Source organism: Misgurnus anguillicaudatus, unplaced genomic scaffold (assembly GCF_027580225.2).
Source record: "Misgurnus anguillicaudatus unplaced genomic scaffold, ASM2758022v2 HiC_scaffold_29, whole genome shotgun sequence".
Lineage (NCBI taxonomy): Eukaryota > Metazoa > Chordata > Actinopteri > Cypriniformes > Cobitidae > Misgurnus > Misgurnus anguillicaudatus.
The window spans coordinates 3,709,984-3,734,167 of NW_027395279.1; the positions used below are offsets into that span (position 1 = coordinate 3,709,984).

General features: G+C 37.0%; 2 protein-coding genes across 2 annotated transcripts; both read right to left on the bottom strand.

The window, feature by feature from the left end:
• Positions 1-281: 281 nt before the first annotated feature.
• On the bottom strand, positions 282-5,231 carry LOC141362807 (uncharacterized). Its single transcript, XM_073865058.1, has 2 exons — positions 502-5,231; positions 282-380 (listed from the first exon to the last, which is right to left on the bottom strand). The coding sequence occupies exon 1, from the start codon at positions 5,185-5,187 to the stop codon at positions 844-846; it is 4,344 nt and encodes a 1,447-aa protein (XP_073721159.1). The 5' UTR covers positions 5,188-5,231; the 3' UTR covers positions 282-380; positions 502-843.
• Positions 5,232-16,050: 10,819 nt separating this feature from the next.
• Positions 16,051-19,858, bottom strand: LOC129424060 (uncharacterized). Its single transcript, XM_073865170.1, has 2 exons — positions 19,461-19,858; positions 16,051-19,189 (listed from the first exon to the last, which is right to left on the bottom strand). The coding sequence occupies exons 1-2, from the start codon at positions 19,752-19,754 to the stop codon at positions 17,660-17,662; spliced, it is 1,824 nt and encodes a 607-aa protein (XP_073721271.1). The 5' UTR covers positions 19,755-19,858; the 3' UTR covers positions 16,051-17,659.
• Positions 19,859-24,184: the final 4,326 nt, after the last annotated feature.

Consider the following 24,184-nt stretch of genomic DNA (forward strand, 5'->3'; position numbering starts at 1 on the left):
AAATAAACACTGCTGGATGTATATATTGTCCCAATCTTACAGAGTGTTAAAAAGTAACAATGAAGCAGAGTTAAAAGATCAGTTATCCTCTTTCTCAACATCTCTGTCTGAAACCTAAAATTGCATTTTACATCTTACTTGTAGAGTCATTTTCTTATCTTATGTTAAGATGTTGGCTGTTTCATTTAAAGTCACCATTATTGTGAACAGTGGTTGTTTTAGTTGGACTTTGACTCTTGACCATTAGCTTGTTAGTGTTTTCTGACTGCTATATCTAAGTATGTTTGTAGCGGACCCCATCCTAATAACGGTCAAAACTTTACTGATGGTCTTAATGAAGTTTATTGAGCCTTGATAACTCCAACAGATCACCGTAAGAGCTAACAAACAAGTAGAAAATGCGTATCAGCCTTTATATTCATTAATACTTTAACTGTATCATCGTGAAAAATATAACAGCATTTACTTAAATTAACAGTTTAGATATATAAACATACACACCTTATGCCCTTTAGGGGGGTGCTAACAAAATATAAAACTTAAGGAGCTGATGAACCGTAGTGCAGATATACTTTTCACAACCGTGTCTGCAATGGATGCTGCCGCTTTTCAAAATAAGAGTCCCACCTTATACCAAACCGGAACATTATCATATAGCTCCAAACACTCAAAATATGTCAAATTATTATTTAAACAAATTAAATACAAAATAAAGAAAATATTTAGAGGTGTCTGCTACACTCCCACCAAATTATGAATGTCCTTTAAACATGAATAATTTCCATTAGTTTCTTTAACCTTTGTGTGTGTTTGAAGTAATATGAAGTCCATATGTGAATCAGTTCACTCGGCTTCCAATAGCAAAACCAACTTTTGAGCTGGCCTTTCTACCATTGATATCTTATTTATCCGTTCTCCTTTCTTGGACAATTTCCTGTCACCAAGTATTAATTTGGCTCTCCTAACCAATCCATCTGGGCTTGAAACAGTCTCCACGATCCTTCCAATTCTCCACTGATTTCTTGACAAAGATTCATCCATGTCCATAACTACATCACCAACTTGAAAATTCCTTTTAGGAGCATGCCAGCACTGTCGTGTAGCAATAGTGTGTAGATACTCCTTTTTCCATCTACTCCAAAATTGCTCCGTAAGGTACTGTACCTGTCTCCACCTTTTTCTTCCATATACATCCTCTCTTGTGAATTTTCCTGGTGGTGGTAAAGGTGTTGTGGATTTCATGGTGATTAGATGGTTAGGCGTGAGCGGTTCTAGACTTTTAGGGTCATTCAGGTTGTCCACAGTTAGGGGGCGACTGTTGACTACTGCCATAGCCTCATAAAACAAGGTCCGCAATGAAGCATCACTGAGTCTGCCTGATGAAAGTGATACAGTTGAACTTAGAACACTGCGTACAGTTTTGATTTGGCGCTCCCATACGCCACCAGCATGACTGGAGTGGGGAGCATTCAAAATAAAGTCACATTGCTTGTCAGCAAGAAAAACACTAAGTTTTTCAGGGTCAAGTTCCTGTAATGCAGAATTCAGTTCGTTTTTAGCACCTATGAAATTGGTACCTTGGTCACATCGGATTTGTCTCACTGTGCCTCGAATAGCAATAAAGCATCGTAGGGCGTTGATGAATGCATCTGTAGACATGTCCTCTAACATCTCAATATGAATAGCTCTTGAACAAAAACAAGTCAAAAGCAGACCATACCTTTTGTGTTGCTTTCTGCCCTCTTTAGTCATAAAAGGACCAAAGCAATCCATGCCGCAGTACGTAAAAGGTGAGGAAGGTTCCACACGCTCTGTAGGGAGATCACTCATCCTTTGACCTTCAGCAGATTTTCTCAGCCTTCTACACTTTACACAGTTGTGGATATATGAAGTGACAGCTCTGTTTATTCCAGGTATCCAATAACCACAAGACCTGATATCATTGATTGTGAATCCCTTGCCTTGGTGCTTCACTCTTTCATGACTGTGTGCAATTATTAATTTGGTTATGTGATGTTCTCTGGGAATAATCAAAGGATGTTTGAATGAGTGAGTGCATGATGAATGACTTAATCTTCCTCCCACCCTGACCATATCGTCTGTGTCAATGAAAGCATCAAGGTCGTGTAATTTATTATGGCCTGGGAGTTGTTTTCCTTGATTCAAAATATCTATCTCCTTCTGATAGACTTGCTTTTGCACTCCCTTTAGGATCAAATGTTTTGCATCCTCTTGTTCACTCACAGTTGCAGGTGAATTTGTTTTATCCTTTCTACTTAGTCTCAAAAGGCGTGCAATGGCTTTGACAGCTTTGGACCAAGATGAGAACTTGGAAAGATGGTCAATAAGATCTTTGCTTTTTGTTGTTATTACCTGAAATGATTGGACTTTCCTGACTTCTGGATCTCCTACTGCAAGTTCCAGCTCAACGTCTGTAGCAACGACTTCCTTTTTCCACAGGAATGGTGGACCAGAGAGCCAGTTAGATGAGAGCAGCTCACTTATAGTTCTTCCTCTAGAGGCATTGTCTGCCGGGTTGTCATTCGAAGGAACATACAGCCATTGTTTAGGAGTCGTGCTTTGTCGTATCCTTTGAACTCTATTGGCTACGAACGTATGAAAACGTCGAGCTTCATTATTTATGTAGCTTAAAACTACTTTAGAGTCCGTCCAAAAGAACTTGTTCACATTGGAGAGGTCAAGCTCTTCTCTGAGAATGTCACTCATTTTGACCGATACAACAGCTGCTGTTAATTCCAATCTCGGTATTGTGACCACCTTTGTGGGAGCAACTCGAGCTTTGCCAATGAGAAAAGCACAATGGATGTTTGTATTTTCATTCATTACTCTCAGGTAAGAACACTGACCATAGCCACAGTTACTTGCATCTGAGAAATGGTGTATTTCTGTTTTTACAACCTTACCAAATTCAGTAGGTACATAACATCGTGGTATGTTTACCCTTTCCAGGTTGACAAAGTCATCTTGCCATTTCTCCCACCGAGGGCTTAGTGCAGGAGAAAGCGAGTCATCCCAGCCTGTACCCTGGCGGCACATTTCTTGCAGGATTTTTTTCCCATTAAGAACATATGGAGCTACGAAACCCAAAGGATCGTATATGGAGGCAATGGTTGACAGAATGCCACGACGTGTTGTAGGTTGATCCTTTAGTGGAACATGGAATCTGAAACTATCCGTCTGTATGCTCCAGTGAATTCCTAATGCTCTTTCCAGTGGCATGTCATTGAAAGTAAGATCCTTTGTTGCAAAACTTACTGCACATTCTGATGCTGGTATACTTTGCAGAACGGTGCTGTCATTCGATATAAACTTGTGTAGTCGAAGACCACCTTTAGCACACAACTCCTGTGCTTCTTTTGTTAACTGAATGGCCTTTTCCACCGTCTCTACACTTGTCACTCCATCATCAACATAAAAATCTCTGGTGATGAATTGTGCACCCAGTGGGTGTGAAAGACTGTACTCATTAGCTATATGTCTTAGGCCATAGTTTGCGCAACCAGGCGAAGACACTGCACCAAAAAGGTGTACTCTCATTCTGTAGTCTTCAGGTATTGAATGTGTGTCGCCATTTGTCCACCATAGGAAGCGCAGATAATCACGGTCACGTTCTGGGACATGAAATTGATGGAACATTTTCTCAATATCGCATGTTACAGCGATAGGATGCTTTCTAAACCTTAGGAGGACACCTGTGAGGTTATTTATCATGTCAGGTCCCGTTAGCAGATGTTCATTGAGACTGGTGGTTTTATATTTCGCTGAACAATCAAACACGACACGTAATTTGTCTGGCTTTTTTGGGTGGTAGATGCCATGATGGGGTATATACCATTTTTCCCCATTAATTCCATCCTCATTCACAATTTCTACATCACCTCTTTCAATGATGTCATTCATGTAAGTAATGTAGTCTGACTTGTATTTCTCCTCCTTAGAGAATTTTCTGCTCAAATGATTGAGTCTGACAATGGCAAGCTCTCTGTTGTCAGGTAAGAATGGTCTTTGTTTAAATGGAAGGGGCATTTCATAATGTCCTTGAGCGTTTTTGTTTATGCCTTCCCTGAGTTTATCTAGAAACATAATGTCTTCTTGTGAAACTGTTGCGTTATCCGTGGCGACATCCTTAAAATCTGATTCAAGAACTTGAATTGCCTCTAAAGGCGTCAAAGTTGGCATCTCCTTCGTGGTTATTCTGTGACAAAGACTGATTGTGGATTCACGAAATCCTGGTGTGGAGCAGCCTATAATACTCCATCCTATGTCAGTTAGAATGGCGTAAGGCTCATCATCTTTACCCAGTATGACTTTCCTAGGAGCTAGTACTCTAGGACAGTTATAGCCAATAAGCAAGCCCACTTCACAACTGAAAAGAGGTGGTAGTTCGTTTGTGATTGGCTTTAAATGATTCCAGTTCTTTGCCGTTTCCTGTGTCGGTATGTGGTCACGATTTATAGGAATGCACTCTTTCGTGTATGTAGGAGGAAGATCGATATGCACTGAAGAATTGTATCCTCTCACACGAAGATCTGATACTCTCTTGCTTTTTATGACCATATTGTCTCCCAGCATAGTGGTAAGCTTGAGTTTTACTGGGTGAGTATCCACTTGTAACTCATTACTCACTGCTTCATCAATAAAACTGGTGTCACTTTGAGTGTCTAACAAAGCATATACAAGTTGTTCTTTAGATGGATTTTTACAAGATGACACCCATACTGGTACAATCATTGAAGTAGTGATTGATTGATCCTCACTTGTGACATTAAGTGACATGGCATTAGTAGTTTCTCTTTCCTGTGCATACACATCTCTCACCATGGGCAGTGATCTTTCTCTGTTTGCATTAGTCACATAATTGTAATCATGAAGACATGTGGGATGTCGTAATTTACATACATCACATGTGTGACGACGACGACACTCCTTTGCACTATGTCCTGGTTTTATACAGCCGTAACACAGTTTATTGTCTTTGACATAGACCCTTCTGTCTTTCAGAGACATCTCCATGAATTTTGGACATTTGCAAAGCTGATGATTATCATCATGACACAACATGCATGTAGCTCTTGACTGTCCTTTAGCTGTGAGAGTTTTGTCATTATTTACAGAGGACTGAGTATGGAAAACAACTGCTTTATTTCTTCTCGTTTCCTTTGACATTACCTTTTCAGAAGGCAGTTCACGTGAATGAAGAGCATGCAGAGAAGTGAGGGGATTACATACAATTTCTGCTTCAGTAGACATAAACTCAGCAAAATCTTTAAAGCTTGGAAAATCTTTACCTTCCATGAGGGAAACTGTAACCTGACGGTTCCACCTGGATGCTATCCAGTCAGGAAGTTTTTGTACCAGCTTTTGGTTTTCCTCGCAGTCGTTTAATATTTCCAGGCCTTTGACATGAGGTACAGCATGAAGACAGGCATTTAGGAAATCTGAAAATGTCCTTAATCCTTCTGCATCTTTAGATCGTATTTTAGGCCACGTCGACAGCTTTTCCCTAAAAGCTCTTTGAATTATAAAAGGCTGGCCGAATCTCTGGTTTAGTTTGTTCCACGCTTCTTTGTAAGCTGCCTCATCACTTCGATAGAAAGTGCCCTCTAGATATTTGTGTGCTGGTCCACTCACATATTTTTTCAAATAATAGAGTTTATCAGCTGTGGAGATGCCTTTTTTGTCTATGAGTGACATAAATGAGGATTTCCATTCCACAAACTGAATTGGGTCTCCATTAAACACTGTAGGCTCAGGTATAGGAAGTCTATTGATTGCTATGCTGTCCTGAACTGCTTGTGCAAGTTGAGTCACTTCACTAAGATGTGCTGATTGTACAACATTCTCTTGTTGATGTGTCACTGAAGAGAGTAGCCTAAGTTTCTCTGACTTTCATGTTCATTCAGGATTGACTGACTATTTATCTCTTGTTTTACTTCATCATCATATGAATTTACTTTGGCACGAGCAACCTTTAAATCCTTTTCCATCCTTAATCTTTCTATTTCAAACCTATGAGTTTCCTCCTCAATCCTTAGTTGCTCTTCTAGACATCTTATTTTTTCCTTTTGTTGCCTTTCAAGTTGCATTATTTTATATTCAGTCTCCTTAGCAACCAGCTCTGCTACAGCATCTGCTCGTTTGTCTGTTGTACAAGATGATCCAGAATGGCTGCTGATACCTTTTGAAGCAGTTGAGCCATATACAGAACGAGCATAACTATGTGCTAAAAGTTCACGAAGACGGCCTCTTTCTCTGTCTTCATCAAACTCACCATCAACTGTTGCCAATCTTTCCAAAATAACTTTCATGATATCTTTAGTAACAGCCTCACATGCATCAATTTTACGTCTTAAATCAGCAGCAGGTGTAATATGCTCCCTTATTTCACTAAAGATTTTCATGATGCAGTTCATTTTATCCTCCAGAGAGTCTACAATTTCTGCTAACTGTTTTTCTGAAATGTCTGATTTTAAGTCATGTCTTGCTTTGCGTGCTTGTAATTTCCATTCTTCATACATATTGATTAATCTTTTCTCTTTCTTACTGCATTCCTCCTTTCTATATGCAAGTATTTTTTCTGTGGGAACATGATGACGTTCTGAACGTCGAGGGAGCTCTGCACTATCTTGCACTTCACTTTGTTGCTCAGATTCATTTTTATCTTTACCTTTAACAACTCCTTCTGCATCATTCTCTCCTTTACCTTCCGTTTCTGTTTGAGATGTGCCTTTAGGCCGTTGTTTTTCCGTGTCCATTTCCATAATGAGCTCACTTTTTCATGCCTTTTAAACTCCGTTAACCATTACGCCGATTCCGCGTGGCTGCGTTCCATTTACCGTCGTCTTTTTTGAAGCACGTGCAGCGGCGTCAGAAACAGCGAGGGTGAAGCTCTTACTGTAGCGGACCCCATCCTAATAACGGTCAAAACTTTACTGATGGTCTTAATGAAGTTTATTGAGCCTTGATAACTCCAACAGATCACCGTAAGAGCTAACAAACAAGTAGAAAATGCGTATCAGCCTTTATATTCATTAATACTTTAACTGTATCATCGTGAAAAATATAACAGCATTTACTTAAATTAACAGTTTAGATATATAAACATACACACCTTATGCCCTTTAGGGGGGTGCTAACAAAATATAAAACTTAAGGAGCTGATGAACCGTAGTGCAGATATACTTTTCACAACCGTGTCTGCAATGGATGCTGCCGCTTTTCAAAATAAGAGTCCCACCTTATACCAAACCGGAACATTATCATATAGCTCCAAACACTCAAAATATGTCAAATTATTATTTAAACAAATTAAATACAAAATAAAGAAAATATTTAGAGGTGTCTGCTACAATGTTTAAGACACTTGTTATAGCAAAGAATAGGCAATAGTAATTGAATATTGATGGTTGATACATAAACATTGGCTGTTTCTCAATTCCAAGAACGCAAAGAACGGACTTGCGTCCTCGTGGAGATCGGTCTTGCCAGGCGACCTGGGAAGAACGAACTCGGAAGTTTAGCCGCAATGACTTCTGGGGCGTAAAGCGATTTCAGCAAGGCTGCACTCGATGCATCCTCGATATCAAGAACACATCCGGGTATTTTCATGCGTCCTCTGTCCTTGCGTTCTTGAGAATTGGAATGAACTTCGACCGTTAATGATGACGTAGAGCGAGGACACGAGGACGCAAGATCGCTGAAGAACGCATATTGAGAAACAGCCATTGTCTAACATAATCATTTAATGAACAGATTCATTAATATAGTTTTCCCCCCTCATCAGAAGCATCCTTTTCTGTTAATAATGAAATACTACAGTGTAAGGTCCAGAACTCTCATAGCAGTTTATCATTCTGAAGGGTTTTGATAGTTTGCACATAAACATTAACCACTACATAATGTAGATGCACAGACATCAAGAATCAGAGTATGAATCTCAACAATGGTGACAAAGAAAATAGTTAAAAAAAGGTAATTATTTATTCATGCTGCGGTGCATTCTGGGAGTCCTGGATGAGATTTGTAATTTGTTGATACCCAGAATGCATTGCAGCATTGAGCCTTTCATTTTATTGTCACCATCATTGTGATTCATAATCTGATTCTTGATATTAGTGTGTCTACTTTACACACCGGTTAATTTTGAGTGTCAGTGTTTCAAAATTCTTCAGAATGACAAACTGCTATGATAGAGCTGGATCTCATACTGTAGTATCACATTATTGTCAGAGAAAGATGCTTCTGATAAGTGTGTAAACAATAAATTAATACATACGTTTTCATATGATGATGTTTAGACTTTATTTACTGAACTGACCACCACCAAACGGTTGCACTCTGCCATAACAAACATGTCTTAAACACACAAAGTTATAGCAATCAAACAATTGAATAATGTAAGAGTCAAGTTTAACTAAATCAAACACTGATCACAATAGTGGTGACTTTAAATGAAACAAAATCTCAACCTTAAGTAAGAAAATGACTCTACAAGTAAGATGTAAAATGCAATTTTAGATTTCAGACAGAGATGGTGAGAGAGAGAATAACAGAGCTTTTAATTCTGCTTCATTGTTACTTTTTAACACTCTGTAAGATGGGACAATATATACATCCAGCAGTGTTTATTTAACTCTGGGTATTTTGCTGTATGAGGACTTCCTGGGGGCTAAGTGAGGGCTGCCCATGCAGGGCCAGCGCTAAGGGGCCAACGTTTCGCCAGTGAGCAAACCTGCGCGGGGCCCTTAGGCTATGCCCATACAGGGCCATCGTAGGCTTACTTGCAGGGATGTAAGATGTCATTGGCAGATAGGTAAAATTATAATTTTGATTTTTAAATAACTTAAATAAAATTATATTTTTATACTTACCTGTACTTGTGTTGTTTGGTCATTGGGTTGGCTTTGGGACCTCCTCGAAGTGGAAACTAAGAAGGGGCGTGGCTTGTTTACATTAGTGGCCAGCCCCGACTTGTGACATACTGCCAAACTGTATTTGTATTTTGTCTTTTTATTTCATTTTTGTTTGCTTGTGGGTTGCTTGTCAATCGTGTCGAGTACTGTGAGCGGTTATTAGCAATGCTCTTATCTATTATCAGTCCACTTATAAAGGGTATTTGGTTGCTGGGTTCAGGAGGATTTATTTTTATTTTTACTTTATAATTTGGTTTGGTTATTGTGTGGATTGTGATTTTGGTTATACAATTGCATGAGGGTGTGAACTGAGGTTAGATTTAATTTATTTGAATTCTTATTTTTTTCTTTCATTTCTCCTCCCCAAATGCTAATTTATCCAATGGGATATTGATATTGGTCCGAGATTCGATTTTACAAGTAACTATTGTATGACATTAAGTGTGTGTGTGTGTGTGTGTGTGTGTGTGTGTGTGTGTGTGTGTGTGTGTGTGTGTGTGTGTGTGTGTGTGTGTGTGTGTGTGTGTGTGTGTGTGTGTGTGTGTGAGAATGTTGTTGTTGTTTTTATAAATTGTGTATTTTTCCCCAAAAATTGTTTTTGGGTTGAATTATATTTTTTATATTTTCTGATAGTAAATAAAGATTGTACACATCTCTGCTTGTCCCTTCCATTTGTTTGGAAACCTATATTTGGGGCATTTATAGAAAAATATTCTATTAGGAGGGTTTAGCCTCCGCCCACATGGGGATCCATCCACTTTTCATTTGCTTCCGACGCCCATGCCCTCAGATCTGAAAAAATACAAAACCTAAAGCCTCAGGTTTAACCTTGTTTTATGTCATTGTTGGTAAGATGTCATTGGCAGATAGGTAAAATTATAATTTTGATTTCCTAAAAAATATAAATGACATTTATGTTGGATCAGTGTGGTGTATTGTGAGAAGGGTGTGGTGGGCCGCTTTGGGTGAAAAAATCTTTTTGGTCCCAGTCAGCCCCTGCATTCAAAGCTAGCTGCTACTTGTTCACTGAAACTTACATAAAAAGGTCATGGCACATCATCATCAAGCTTTCCCTTACGAAAAAGAAGTTTATTGAAGTGTGCTATAAGTATTCTTCTTTTAAACTTAAAATAAGAAAGTATACTTTCAGTTTACTTTTTATGTACTTCTCTAAAATGTTCTTTAGGTACTTCTCAGAAATACACTTAAATTGTACTAAAGTATACTTGACCTATACTGACTGAAATGTCTAAGTATATTTGGCCTATACTTGTTTACTGACATATACTTAAAATTATAAAGTAAAAATGCAACAACGAAAGTACATCAAGAAAGCTGCAAAAAGCCATATGAATAGCCCTGGTGAAAAATACATATACTTTATTGTATTTCAAGTATATTTAACTTTGCAATAGTACGTTACAAATATACTTAGAAAGAAATGTACCATATTTGAATATATTGAAAGTACTATGCTTACAACATATTTGCTTACAATTAAACTTTTAACATATTTCAAAATAATTATTATTTAGTATATTTTCTAAAAGTATACTTAAAAAAATATACTTGGAGATAAATTCTGTGCAATTTTTAAAGTATAATAATTTGAACTTATTTTAAAGTTTACTTTAGGTACACTTTATCTGTTAAAGTTATCATTATAATAATGCACTAACAGCATATTTATAAAATACATTATTTAGCATCCTTTAGAAACAGTATATTTTAAGTACATTTTGAAAGTATATGTAGTGTACAAATGTATATTATCTTTAGTGTTAGTAAACTAGTAGGTTATTAATTTAGTGCTGCAGGTATACTTGCAAGTATTCTTTTACTATACTTTTAGTTAACTAGTACTCATACTGAAAGTGAACATGCAATTGTTCTGTTAGTGTACTCTTATTAAACTAGTAAGTTACTAATTGTGTGCTGCAGGTATACTTGCAAGTATTCTTTTACTATACTTTTAGTTAACTAGTAGTGTACTAGTCATACTTCAAGTGTACATACAATTGTTCTGTTAGTGAACTCTTAGTAAACTAGTAAGTTACTTATTGTGTGCTGCAGGTATACTTGCAAGTATTCGTTTACTATACTTTTAGTTAACTAGTAGTGTACTAGTCATACTGAAAGTGTACATGCAAGTGTTCTGTTAGTGTACTCTTAGTAAACTAGTAAGTTACTAATTGTGTGCTGCAGGTATACTTGCAAGTATTCTTTTACTATACTTTTAGTTAACTAGTAGTTTACTACTTTAAGTGAACTTAACATCATACTATAAATATATATACATTGCACTTAAAGTACAATACAATGTTCCTGTGTATTAATTTTTATACTTGACATATACCTTTTAATTGTACTTTCAATTTGAAGCTAAGTCTTTCGTATGCTATCAGTGAGCTAATCAAACAAAATTAATAAATAAAAAAATGCCAAATATTGGATCATTTTGGATCTTCGGGACGGCACTGCATCACATACAGGAATGCTACTGTAATGGAAATCATAACATGGGCTCCAGAAAACATTGTCAGTGGACACAATCCACTGTGCCATTCGCTGTTGCCAGCTAAAACGCTATAGGTTAAAAAAAGAAACCATATCTATACATGATGCAGAAGCACAGGCATTTTCCCTGGGCAAGGCTCATTTAAAATGGACTTTGGCAAAGTGGAAAACTGTTCTGTGGTCCAACGAATCAAAATTTGAAGTTCTTTTTGGAAAACTGGGACGCCATTTCATCCGGACTAAAGAGGACAAGGACAACCCAAGTTGTTATTAGCGCTCAGTTCAGAAGCCTGCATCTCTGATGGTTTGGGGTTGCATGAGTGTGTGTGGTATGGGCAGCTTACACATCTGGAAAGGCACCATCAATGCTGAAAGGTTTATCCAAGTTCTATAACCACATATGCTCCCATTCAGACGTTGTCTCTTTCAGGGAAGACCTTGCATTTTCCAACATGACAATGCCAGACCACATACTGCATCAATTACAACATCAAGACTGCGTAGAAGAAGGATCTGAATACTGAAATGGCCAGCCTGCAGTCCAGATCTTTCACCCATAGAAAATATTTGGTGCATCATAAAGAGGAAGATGCGACAAAGAAGACCTAAGACAGTGGAGCAACTAGAAGCCTGTATTAGGCAAGAATGGGACAACATTCCTATTCCTAAACATTGGTCCTCCTCCAGCTGTTCCTTATATGTACAGCTAACTTTTCCGGCCTCTTATTGCTACCTGTCCCAACTTTTTTGGAATGTGTAGCTCTCATAAAATCCAAATTGAGCCAATATTTGGCATGACATTTCAAAATGTCTCACTTTCAACATTTGATATGTTATCTATATTCTATTGTGAATAAAATATAAGTTTATGAGATTTATAAATTATTCCATTCCTTTTTTATTCAAAATTTCTACAGTGTCCCAACTTTTTCTGATTTGAGGTTGTATATGTATCTATATATATGGCTGAATCCCCTGAAAATTAACTTTCATTCTGGACTCCATTTCCCATAATCCCTCATACCTGGACTGATTACTCTGCCACCTGAAGCTCATTGGACAGCCTATATAAACTCTCTGGAAACATTCAGTCAGTGCAAATCTTGATTTGTACTGGCTGTCATTGCTGAGCGGTTTGCCTGCCTGCATACCGATCTGTATTTATTGATCTTTATCTGTTTTATGAGTATGTTTGTTGACTGCTCTGACCCTTTTGCCTGTTTCATGTCTACGAGATTTGCCTGCCCTACATTGGTGTGTTTGTTGTTGTTTGACTTTGCCTGATGGATCCTCAGTGTCAAAGTGCTTTGTTACACAAGCAGTATACAATAAGTAACCTACTAGTTTACTAAGAGTACACTAACAGAACACTTGCATGTACACTTGAAGTATATGACTAGTAAACTACTAGATAACTAAAAGTATATTAAAAGAACACTAGGAGGTATACCTGCAGCACAAAATTAGTAACCTACTAATTTACTAAGAGTACACTAACAGAACACTTGCATGTACACTTTCAGTATATGACTACTAAACTACTAGATAACTAAAAGTATATTAAAAGAACACTTGGAAGTATACCTGCAGCACAAAATTAGTAACCTACTAGTTTACTAAGAGTACACTAACAGAACACTTGCATGTACACTTGAAGTATATGACTAGTAAACTACTAGTTAACTAAAAATAAATTAAAAGAACACTTGGAAGTATACCTGCAGCACAAAATTAGTAACCACTAGTTTACTAAGAGTACACTAACAGAACATTTGCATGTACACTTGAAGTATAAGTCTAGAAAACTACTAGTATACTCATGAGTTTACTTGCAGTACAAATGAAGAACTAATTGTGCACTAGTTGTACACTTAAAGTTGACTACTCTTACACTTATAGTACACTTAGAAGTATACTTTTATGTACTAAAAGTGGGCCAATTTAGTCCCAAGCGGTATTCAAGCAGTACACTTACAAGTATACTACTAGAACATAAATGTTAGTACACTTACTACATAAAGTATACTTAAAACTATACTCCAACATTACTTAAGTATACTTAATAAAATGAACTTGAAGTATACTTCTTTTTCGTAAGGGTTGTCAAATCAAGCATTTCTGTCTGCAGCTCACAACCAAACCACATGAGGGCGCCATTACAACATAGATCAGCTGTAAAAACAATTTCTATTGGTTACATTTGTTCTGATTATTCATATAAACAAGGTTTTTGTTTTACAGTTAAAGCACTTAAAGTAAACTTTAAACTTTTTCAATCCAATGTGTGTTGAAATAAACATAAAAAACTCAAGAGAGATTGAGAGTATGCCAAGACACGTGATGTGATTAAAGATCAGGGTCATTCCATCAAATGTTTACTTTGAATTTATCCTAAATTGTGTAAAAAAAACATTATTATTGTGTTGTTTAAAAATGAATATAAACTTGTTTCCTTGCAGCATTCAAGATGCAAACTGCATTATTTTGCTAGATTTAATTATTTTAAGTTAGTTCTACATTAAACTCTTTGGGGCAGTTTCCCGGACCAGGATTAGCTTAATCCAAGACTAGGCCTTAGTTTAATTAGGAAATATAACTAGTTTTAACAAACATGCTGTACTAGTAAAAACATTACCTGTGTGCATTTTGAGGTAAAACAAAGGGCACTGATGTATTTGAAGATATGTCAGTGCAAGTTGTTTTCAGTTTGGAGAGCTCCTAAAAGTGTTTAAGTCTAGGACTAGTCTAATCCCTGTCCGGGAAACCGCCCCTTTGAATTATTACTAAACTACATACATTTTATTTTCTCTTGATTGACGAGATATCTCGTCAATGGCGGGGAAGGAGTTAAACTCTTTGAATTATTACTAAACTACATACATTTTATGTTATTACATTGATAAAGTCAAAAGAAGAAACTAAAAAACAATAACCCGGTCTTGATTCAAACTCTCGAATGAGATCAATTTTACAGACAGATAAACTTAAATAAATTTGTCTTATTGCGCCATCTAGTGGCCAACAGGAGAGATCCCTGAAAGAGTTTATTCAAAGTGCCCAAGTTTATTCCTGGGAATTACATCTTGGCAGATCCGATTGATTTGAACTAACAAATAATGACTGAAAAATATAAAAGAAGTTTATTAATATAGAAAGTGCCAAATCTGAGCATTCAGTGTTTCTTATGAATGCATAGGCATCAGGTGACTGTTGTTGCAATTATATTTAAAGTTTAAATGGACACTGAAATTAACTCCTGAATGCTTAAATAAAAAAATGATTTGATTTAAAATACATTAAACATGGTGCACCTTACACTAGTTAAACCACTAGACTACTGAGCATCATGCTCTTATCTGAAGAAGTCAACAAGTAACATGCATGTCACTCATCACATCTGACTGATGTTTCTTCAAACTCAAAACATTTGATGAAATGAACCAAGATTCATTAAATCTAAAATTACCAGCATCCCAGCTCTTGACCAGAGTCCATAGACTGAAATGACCTCACAGGACAGAAGATGTCCAGTAACCTATAGGAACATGAAACAAGCACATAAGCCGATAAGCTCAACATCTGATTTTGTGCTTCTGTTAACATTGTCAAACACCTGTCTGCTGTCACGTTTAAATTAATAGAGATTATAGAGAGACTTGAGTGGTGGACATTGACTGTAGTCGAATAGCAAAACCAGATGAAAAGTTGAGGAAAACCTAGAGAGACATTCAAAATCTGTTAACACAGACCACTGCACAATGCACAAACTTTCTGACATGATTCTTCACTTGTTTATCAATGTTTGGTGGTACAACCTTTATGGTAGAAATTTGTTGTATATGGAAAACACTACTGGCTACCTGTAAACTTTGGCCTGGCCTGGGCAGATTGTGGCATGATGTCCATTATAGGTTGACCCACAGAGGACCAGCAGCGGTGACATCGCCGGTTTTCTCACAGCATAAAAGGACAAAAAGAAAGTAATAATTTATAGCTTCAAAGCCAAAGCAGAAAGTTGTTTTTCATGTGTCACATGTGATTTTAAAATGTTTTCCCACATTAATTTTCATATGTGCTAAATTACATGCACGTGTGTGGTCACATATGAGCACGTGTTTTTTGTTTTTGCACATGTAAAAGCAAAAGTGTGGCGGTCATTGGAATCATTCCTGATGTATACCGACCCATATCTGGTGGGTAAACCTGGTCCATTACTCTTCTTTATCATAATCAATGATTACTTAAAATATGTCTTTATTTTTTTATTAATTTGCTGACACCACAACAGTGTAATTGGGACTGCATGCTGTCTGAGATGCATTATGTGTGCTTTGATGTTTCAGTCAGAATGAGAGGGGGGGAAAAGAGAAAAAGGTACACCTCACTTAAATGTTTAATTACTATTGAAAGCAGGATATCTAGAGGCGCTTTGGGCATCCTGAGGTTGAATACTAGCTTGAAAAGTGAACTTAAATTAACATACTTTGGCTTAACAACAGTTCAAACTGTTTGCCAAATGTTGTTAAGCAAAAGTATATTTTAAATAATTAAATTCGAGTCGACACATGGCCCAAAAACGACAAAGACAAAAAAGTGGAGTTCAATCAATAAAGTATTTATGCTGACAAAGATTTATTTATACAAGAGGAACTCAAACTGATTACTCTGCACCAACAGAAAAATTGAAAACAAGTCAAACCAGGTCATATGGACAGAGAGGGAAATAAAACCAGATGGTCAAGAAAAAATATTTGTATCATATCATGCAGGGGTTATATAAAAAGTAAGGGACCAGAAGGTGACCCAACAGGAAAATGTACTAACTAGAAGACAATCAAACAATAAGGCATTAAACTGACACTATTATTTCACTTAATACAATAAAATCAATACGATTCATCTGATTATTATTGATTGTTATTATTACCATTATACGTGATATGATTATATACTTAACCATACCTAACTAACTATACTTTATTAAAATCACAGTTTTTCTTCAAACGTTTGTGTAGATGTGTGTTTATGTTAGTCTACAAAAACAAAGTGTACTGTTAGATCAGGTCTCCACACCATAGACAAAATAAAAAACGATCCAGCCCCGGACGCCAGATCACGTCAGAAAATATAAGTTTACTTGTTTAACAGGCATCTGTCAATTAAGACAAGGTTGATCAATTGTTGCTGAAGAGCATAAACAGAGGCGTGAGACGAAGGTTAAGATGATAAAATAGAACAAAGTTTTATTGATGGACAGCTTCAATTGCATATGTCTCAATGTTCAAACCTCGTTCAACCCATGTCCAACATGCTCTGTTATACCAAAATGCTTAATAAGAACATCCCACAAACCTTCAGCTTCCCTAAACATTCTCTTTATCTATCTCTGTTTACACACAGACAGGGCAGCTCATGAAACTTCACAAATGTGAGACAACTATAAGACTGAGCAATAACGAAATTGATGATGATAAAAATAATATTGAATAATCAAATAAACAATTATATGGATAACTAATGATTATAAAATGATTATGTAAATAAATGATTAGGAATAAACAACAACAAAAAAACCCCCACACAATAATAAAAACATTCTGCACGTGAGGATCTAAGGTAGGATCCTTTAGTACAAAGAATTAGCAGATTTTTTTTGCTTAGCAATTGCAATGAACGATTAATTTCATAAGCACATGAGTATGTTAACTCTGAAATAAAGGAAACTTAAGGGTTTATAGGTTTTACCCCAAGACAGCGGGGTATTAAGTCAAGCCTGTTTTTATTGTTTCCAGGATAATTTGTGAAGTTTTAGAATTAGTTTGAGAATTAGTTTACTCAGTACATTCATTCATTGGCCACACTTTTATTATGTACACTGTAAAACAATTTGAGCTGTTATTAAGTCATAATAAAATTTGCAGTTGAAGTCATCTCAACATACAATTTATATATTTACTACACTAAAATTTTAACTCAAAATTTAAAACATTAAAATGAAACGTAAAGCCAATTTTATATTATTGGGTGTAGAATCATGTCCTTTTATAGAGGATCCTGTAGATGATGATTTTTATAGTGGTTGTGCATCAATTTACTCAGAGTTGCTTGAACGTACCCAGATCAGCTGTTCTGAAACCTTAGAGTTTCCAATCTCAGGGTAAATCAACTCAGAGTTCAATATTTAACTATTAAGGTTAGTTGAACTTTCTTTATAAAATGTTCCCATTATCATCACACTCTGTGCAACAATATTCATAGTTGTTTTTATAATCTGTGTAGCACCACAGGTACTTTGTTCCATCATGGTATCCACAGGGGTGATCTTGCCGGCATCTTTTCTCAGTCACGGTTGAGTAGCAGTCTTCTGAAATACAGCATTTGTCATTGTTTTTATCATCCGTGTAGCACCACCTATAATTTGAACCATATTTGGCACAAGCGTGGTTGTTGCGGCAGTACTTCCCATTTTTGGCCTTACTTTGCCTCAGTGGAGGGCTGCAGTAGTCCCAGCCAGAATTGGTCTTGCACCAGTAGTAGTCCTTTCCGTATGTGGCGCAGGGGTGATCATCCAAGCACTTCTTTCCTTTAGCCGTGATGAGTGAGTACCGGGGTGAGCACTCTATCAGCTTCTGGCCTGAGTAACATCTGTAGGAATTGAGTTTGTCCCGGTACAGGCAGGGAGAGGAACAGCAAGGTTTTGTTGTACCTCCTGCATCACAATCACAGCTGTCATCAGAGTTAGTGATGCTTGAACACTTTGATCCGTCTGCTGCAGTCATCTGCTTCTCTGGAACCATTAGGCATTCAACAGCATCTGACACCTCTGAAACATCTCTCTTTCTGAGCTCACCATTCACAGGTGTCTGTGGTTTAGCAGAAGTTATTAGACAAGCACTTCCATCAGAGATCTTTAGATCTTCTACTTCAGTATAGTATGTGTTCATGCTGTCAAAGCCTAATTGTACTGCCAACTTCTGTATCTTGGATCTCCTCTCAGGGGTGCCATTGTCATTGTTGACATTGTCATTGTTGACTTTTCTTTTCACAGCATTATATGTGTTTTGTATGTCTGTGTTCATTTGGATTCCCATGTTCACAGGCAGATGAATTAATTTCTCAAATGAATTATAAACCACGCTTAACTTATTATTGTCACCAAAACAATCATCAGCAAAAACTCTAATTGACTGATCTGATCCTGAGACATTACTATAGAGTTTACTAAGCTGGGCATTTAGGTCTGAGATACTCATTATGTTTATGTCAGACTGTACTGGTTGGTTTTTCCCTATATAGCCAAAGGAGAAAGATTTCTTCTCATCATTTAAGTGTATATAACAGACCGCTGTCCAGATATGAGAGGGCACCGTCACGTTTTCAGGGTCTTCAGAGATTTCCCTTTGTGGTATTCGTACATTCCTATCAGGTACCGCACCAGTGACAATGTAGACTGTTGCCAAATTTCCATCATTCCTAATTCTTGTTTTTAGGAAACTCTTCAGTTTTATCTCCCAACTCTTCCAGTATAAACGGTTGAAACAAGCGTCCATGGGTACCACATTTGTCAGTGTAAACGTTGCCTCACGGCCAAAGCAGTTGGGGTTCAGGTGTCCACGGTCATATCCAGTGTCAGTGTAATGGCTGCTCATGGCTTGAAATCGTTTAATACCTTTAGCAGTCCTGACATCAATGTCTTTCTCAAGGACCATATAGTCAGTTTGGGATGAAGAATTGGAAATCTGCAAAAGAAATACTGTGTTTGTTAGATGGGTGTTTTGATGTTTTGCTTTGAGTAAAAAAACTGATTTTCTAAATGTAATAGTGGAAAATGATTATGTTCTTACTGTCTACAATGCATTGCATGTTTATTGTACAATTACTGTATAAAATGTTTGACAAAGTACCATAGAATGTCATTTTAAATATATGCAATGAAAACCAAGTTAATTTTACTGTAAAATGCAAAGCTTTAACTGCTAATGAATGTATTTTGTCTTTAGTTCATATTACCTGTGGCTCAATGTGCCAGATTGTTGTCCTTCCAGTGGAGTTTAAACATTTAGAATCAAATGTGTAGGCACTGTAGAGAGGAATCCTGTGAGGAACTGAGTAGTACAGTGTAGCAAAATAAAAAACAGCAGAACTATTATACTTCTGACAGATTCTCTTGGCATTCTGATCCATTCCACTTGGTTCTGTGCCGTTGTAGAAAAACTCTATACACTCGTCGAAGCTTGTGACCACTTTTGCCTGAGCACTGAATGCTCCCAGCACAACACAGGTGAACAGAAACAAAACAAACATGGTTTGATGTTGGTCTTGTGTAGAACAGAGACACCAGAAGCAAAGCTGCTTTAAATACTCAGAATACTCAAGAGTCAGAGATGTGTTTGGGTGGGATGGAAATTAACAAATGGGGAATGTGATGAGAAACTTTGATTTATAATTAAACATATAGAGCTGTTGCTCAATAAATGCAGTGTTTGCAATTTTCACTTCAGTTTTCTTAAAAGATGTTTGTTCACTTCTGCGTCTAGAGTGAGAAGCAGATTTATTAAAAGCATCCTTGTTATCGCTCACTTTGTTCAAAGTGTTTCTCTCATTCAAATTGGGGGTGTATTTCAAACAGCTGCTATGTGTGTATGAATTGAGGGGGGGGGGGGGGGCTAGGGTGGCCTTTTGATTCTCTAATCATTGACCCCCTATAAAGCACATAGGGGGCCCCCTGGTTTTTTATAAAAAAAAAATACAACAAGAATTTAAAATTCTCGTCCTGCGCTGCCACAAAACGAAATGGTCAATTTTGCAATAAATGTCCCAATTTTGCAATAAATGTCCCAATTCCTGTCTGACATAAATGTAAATTCTCCAGTGCGCCTCAAGCTGTTTTCAAAGGAATTGTCATTCTCATGTTAGCAAGTAAGTTTACACTTTTGGTTACCTGGCTTTTCTGGTAGCTTTCAGTAAACTAATTTGTTCTTGATGATGATTTATAAAACTTAAAGTGAGAGATATTCACCATCAGATCTACACATTTTATTTTCCCCTCAACAGTTATATGATAGTGTGGATGTTATTCTATATTTAAATGAAATAAATATGTAAAAAGATACTTTAAAACTTTGAAAAATATGCAAAATATGCTGCTCCAAATTATTAAGCAGAATGCACTTTAACCAAATTTATATAATGGATTAAAATGATCCTAAAACAAATGTGCTGCATGGACACAAACCAAACATTGTCCAAAAGACAAACACAATGTGAAATAATAAAATATGAGCATATCTTTGACATGACTTTAACTCTCCCATTCATTAAACTTGTAAGTATACAAGGTTTTGTCTTTATTTCACTTGAAGATGCTAGTATTCCATCCCTAAGTTGATGTTTCAAATTATGGTGCTGTCCACCTTACAGATCTTTCATATAATGATGCACTACAGGCTCATAGGACTAAGGTCAAATGATAATGGTGATCACACCTTGATTTCTTTCTTACAGTCAGTGGTGCTTTTTGCAGCAGGGGATGGTGTATTATCCTAAATTTATTTCAGAAGACATGATTAAAGTATCTTTTGACATTTTAATTTCATTTAAATATAACAACATCCACACTGTCATATAAGTGTTAAGGGTCAAATCAAATTTGTAAACTTACTGAGTGTATTGGAAAGATTTATAAAAATGGCATGTGCATAGTAATTTTGAATGCGGTGTATGTTGGACCAATGTGCTGTGATGTGTTGCGAGCAGGGTGTGATGGGCCGCTTTGGGTGAAAAGGTCAAGGGCCACTTTTTGGTCCCAGTCAGGCCCTGCATTCAAAGCAAGGTGCTACTCGTCCACGAAAGCACGCACGGAATGAAAGTTACAGCGCGCTTAGTCAAACCAAGCATTTCTGTCTGCAGCTCACAACTAAACCACACGAGAGCGCCATTACAACATAGATCAGCTCTACAACTCTTTTCTATATGTTACATTTGTTCTGAATCATTATGAACAAGGTTTTTGTTTTAAAGTTGGAGCACTTAAAATAAACTTTTAACTTTTTCAGTCCAGTGTGTGTAGAATAAAAAATGTAAAACTCAAGAGAGACTGAGAGTATGCCAAGACACGTGATGTGATTAAAGATCAGGGTCATTCCATTCTTTTTACATTATTATTGTGCTGTTTAAAAATGAATATAAACTTGCTTTCTTTGCAGTATTCAAGATACAAAACTGCATCCTTTTGTTAATTGTAATTATTTTAAGTTAGTAGTACATTAAACTCTTTAAATTAAACTACATACATTATTACATTGATAGTCAAAAGAAGAAACTATTAAACAAGAACCCAGTCTTGATTCAAACTCTCAAATTAGATTAATTTTTACGGACAGATAAATTTAAATAAATTTGTCTTATTGCGCCATCTAGTGGCTGACGGGAGAAATCCCGTGAAAGCGTTTATTCAAAGAGCCCAAGTTGATATACTGGGAATGACATCTAAAAACAGATCCGATAGGTGTGAATTGACAAATAATTTTGACTTTATTAATAAAAATAGAAAAGAAGTTCATTAATGTAGAAAGCAGAGATGGGACCAAGTCACACATGTGCAAGTCTCAAGTAAGTCTCAAGTCTGAACCTTCAAGTCTCAAGTAAGTCCCAAGTATTTTTTTTCTTGGGCAAGTCAAGTCAAGTCAAGTCACAGGCTATGTCAAGTCAAGTCAAGTCAAGTCCTGTAGTAGGTCAAGTCAAGTCCAAGTCAAGTCACCTTATTATTGTAATTTTACCTGCAGAATCTGATCTTAATAAAGTGAAAAGACAAGATATACAGTAACTAACTATTAGCAAATTACAATAATTTGGATTTGCATTGTAAATACTCATGTTCAGTAAAATACATCATGTAATCAAACAAAATTGTAACTTCATAAATTATTTATTTTTCACTTCTGCTAACCTTGTTTGGTATGTTTGAAAATTTCAACATTGAGTCCATAAAACAAATAACAGCTAAACATCCAACAGACTCCTCTCTGAACACCTCCCTCTCTCTCTTTTAAACACAGTTCACACACACACACACACACACACACACGCACCCACGCACGCACACACACAACACACACACACACACACACACACACACACACACACACACACACACAGTCAGGCATACATGGTTTATGAGGACTTTCCATAGACGCAATGCATTTTATACTGTCCAAACTGTTATATTCTATTCCCCTAACCTACCCCAATCCCTAACCCCAATGTCACAAAAACCTGTTGCCAGTCTTTAATCTATGAAAAACTACCATTTAGTATGTTTTTTTAGCGTTTCAGTTTATGAGGACACTTCCTGTGTCCTCATAAACCATGGTAATAGCATAGTTAACATGTCATTATACACTATTCATGTCCCCGTAAACCACATTTGCCAACCCACACACACACACACACACACACACACACACACACAGTCAGGCATACATGGTTTACGGGGACATTTCCATAGATGCAATGCATAAATACTGTACAAACTGTTATATTTTATTCCCCTAACCTACCCCAGTCCCTAACCCCAATGTCACAAAAACCTGTTGGCAGTCTTTAATCTATGAAAAATGTAGTTTTTTAGCGTTTCAGTTCATGGGGACACTTCCTGGGTCCTCGTAAACCATGGTTATAGCATAGTTAACATGTCATTATACACTATTCATGTCCCCATAAACCACATTTGCAAACCCCCCCCCCACACACACACACACATACACACACACCCACTCTTTCTCTCTCTCTCTCTCACACACACACACACACACTCTCTCTCTCTCTCTCTCTCTCTCACACACACACACACACACACACTCTCTCTCTCTCTCTCTCTCTCTCTCTCGCTCGCTCGCTCACACACATTCACAGACCTGTATTATGCTCTGAATGCTCAAGGATGCGGCAAGAAAAAACGAGCCCGTCGCACCGCGTGCGCGTCTCTTCCGTTCGCACGCCTACATTTAAAATAACGAACTTGAGCGCGCAAAAGACGCTTACAAACTTAGACAAAGTAGCCAAGTCTCGTACCACTCAGATCAAGGGAAGTATTTTAAAAAATTAGGCTAAACTATTTTGCCCACATTTGTCCCCAACACGGTATGAGGGTTAATGGATACTTTAGCTATTATTACATTAGCTAACTACCAACTAACCAGATATTAACAAATTGAAAAGCACTTACTGAATGGCTCTTCAAATGACGGACGAAATTGGAGGTTGTCGCCTGACTGCCCCTAATTTTAATGTCTTGCAACGCACTGTTCGTCTTTTGCCATCTTGTTGAAGCCGAAAGCGATGACGATCGGTACCCCTCCGGCTGACCTGTTGATATCTGATCTAAGTGGGCGTGGTGTGCGTATACGAGAGGGCATGACTGATGATAGTGTCGTGATTCAGTCATGACAACGGCATTCTCAGCCTGCGCTCCAGCTGGGTCAACTTTATTTTTTTAAATAATTTATATATTTTATATTCAAACTGAAAACATAATGTGATTAACACTCAAGTCATTCAAGTCATCGTGTCTCAAGTCAAGTCAAGTCCCGAGTCTTAGACTTCCAAGTCCGAGTCAAGTCTCAAGTATTTTATTTTTTGTCAAGTCAAGTCACAAGTCACAAAAATAGCGACTCGAGTCGACTCGAGTCCAAGTCACCAAGTCACAAGTCCCCATGTCTGGTAGAAAGTACCAA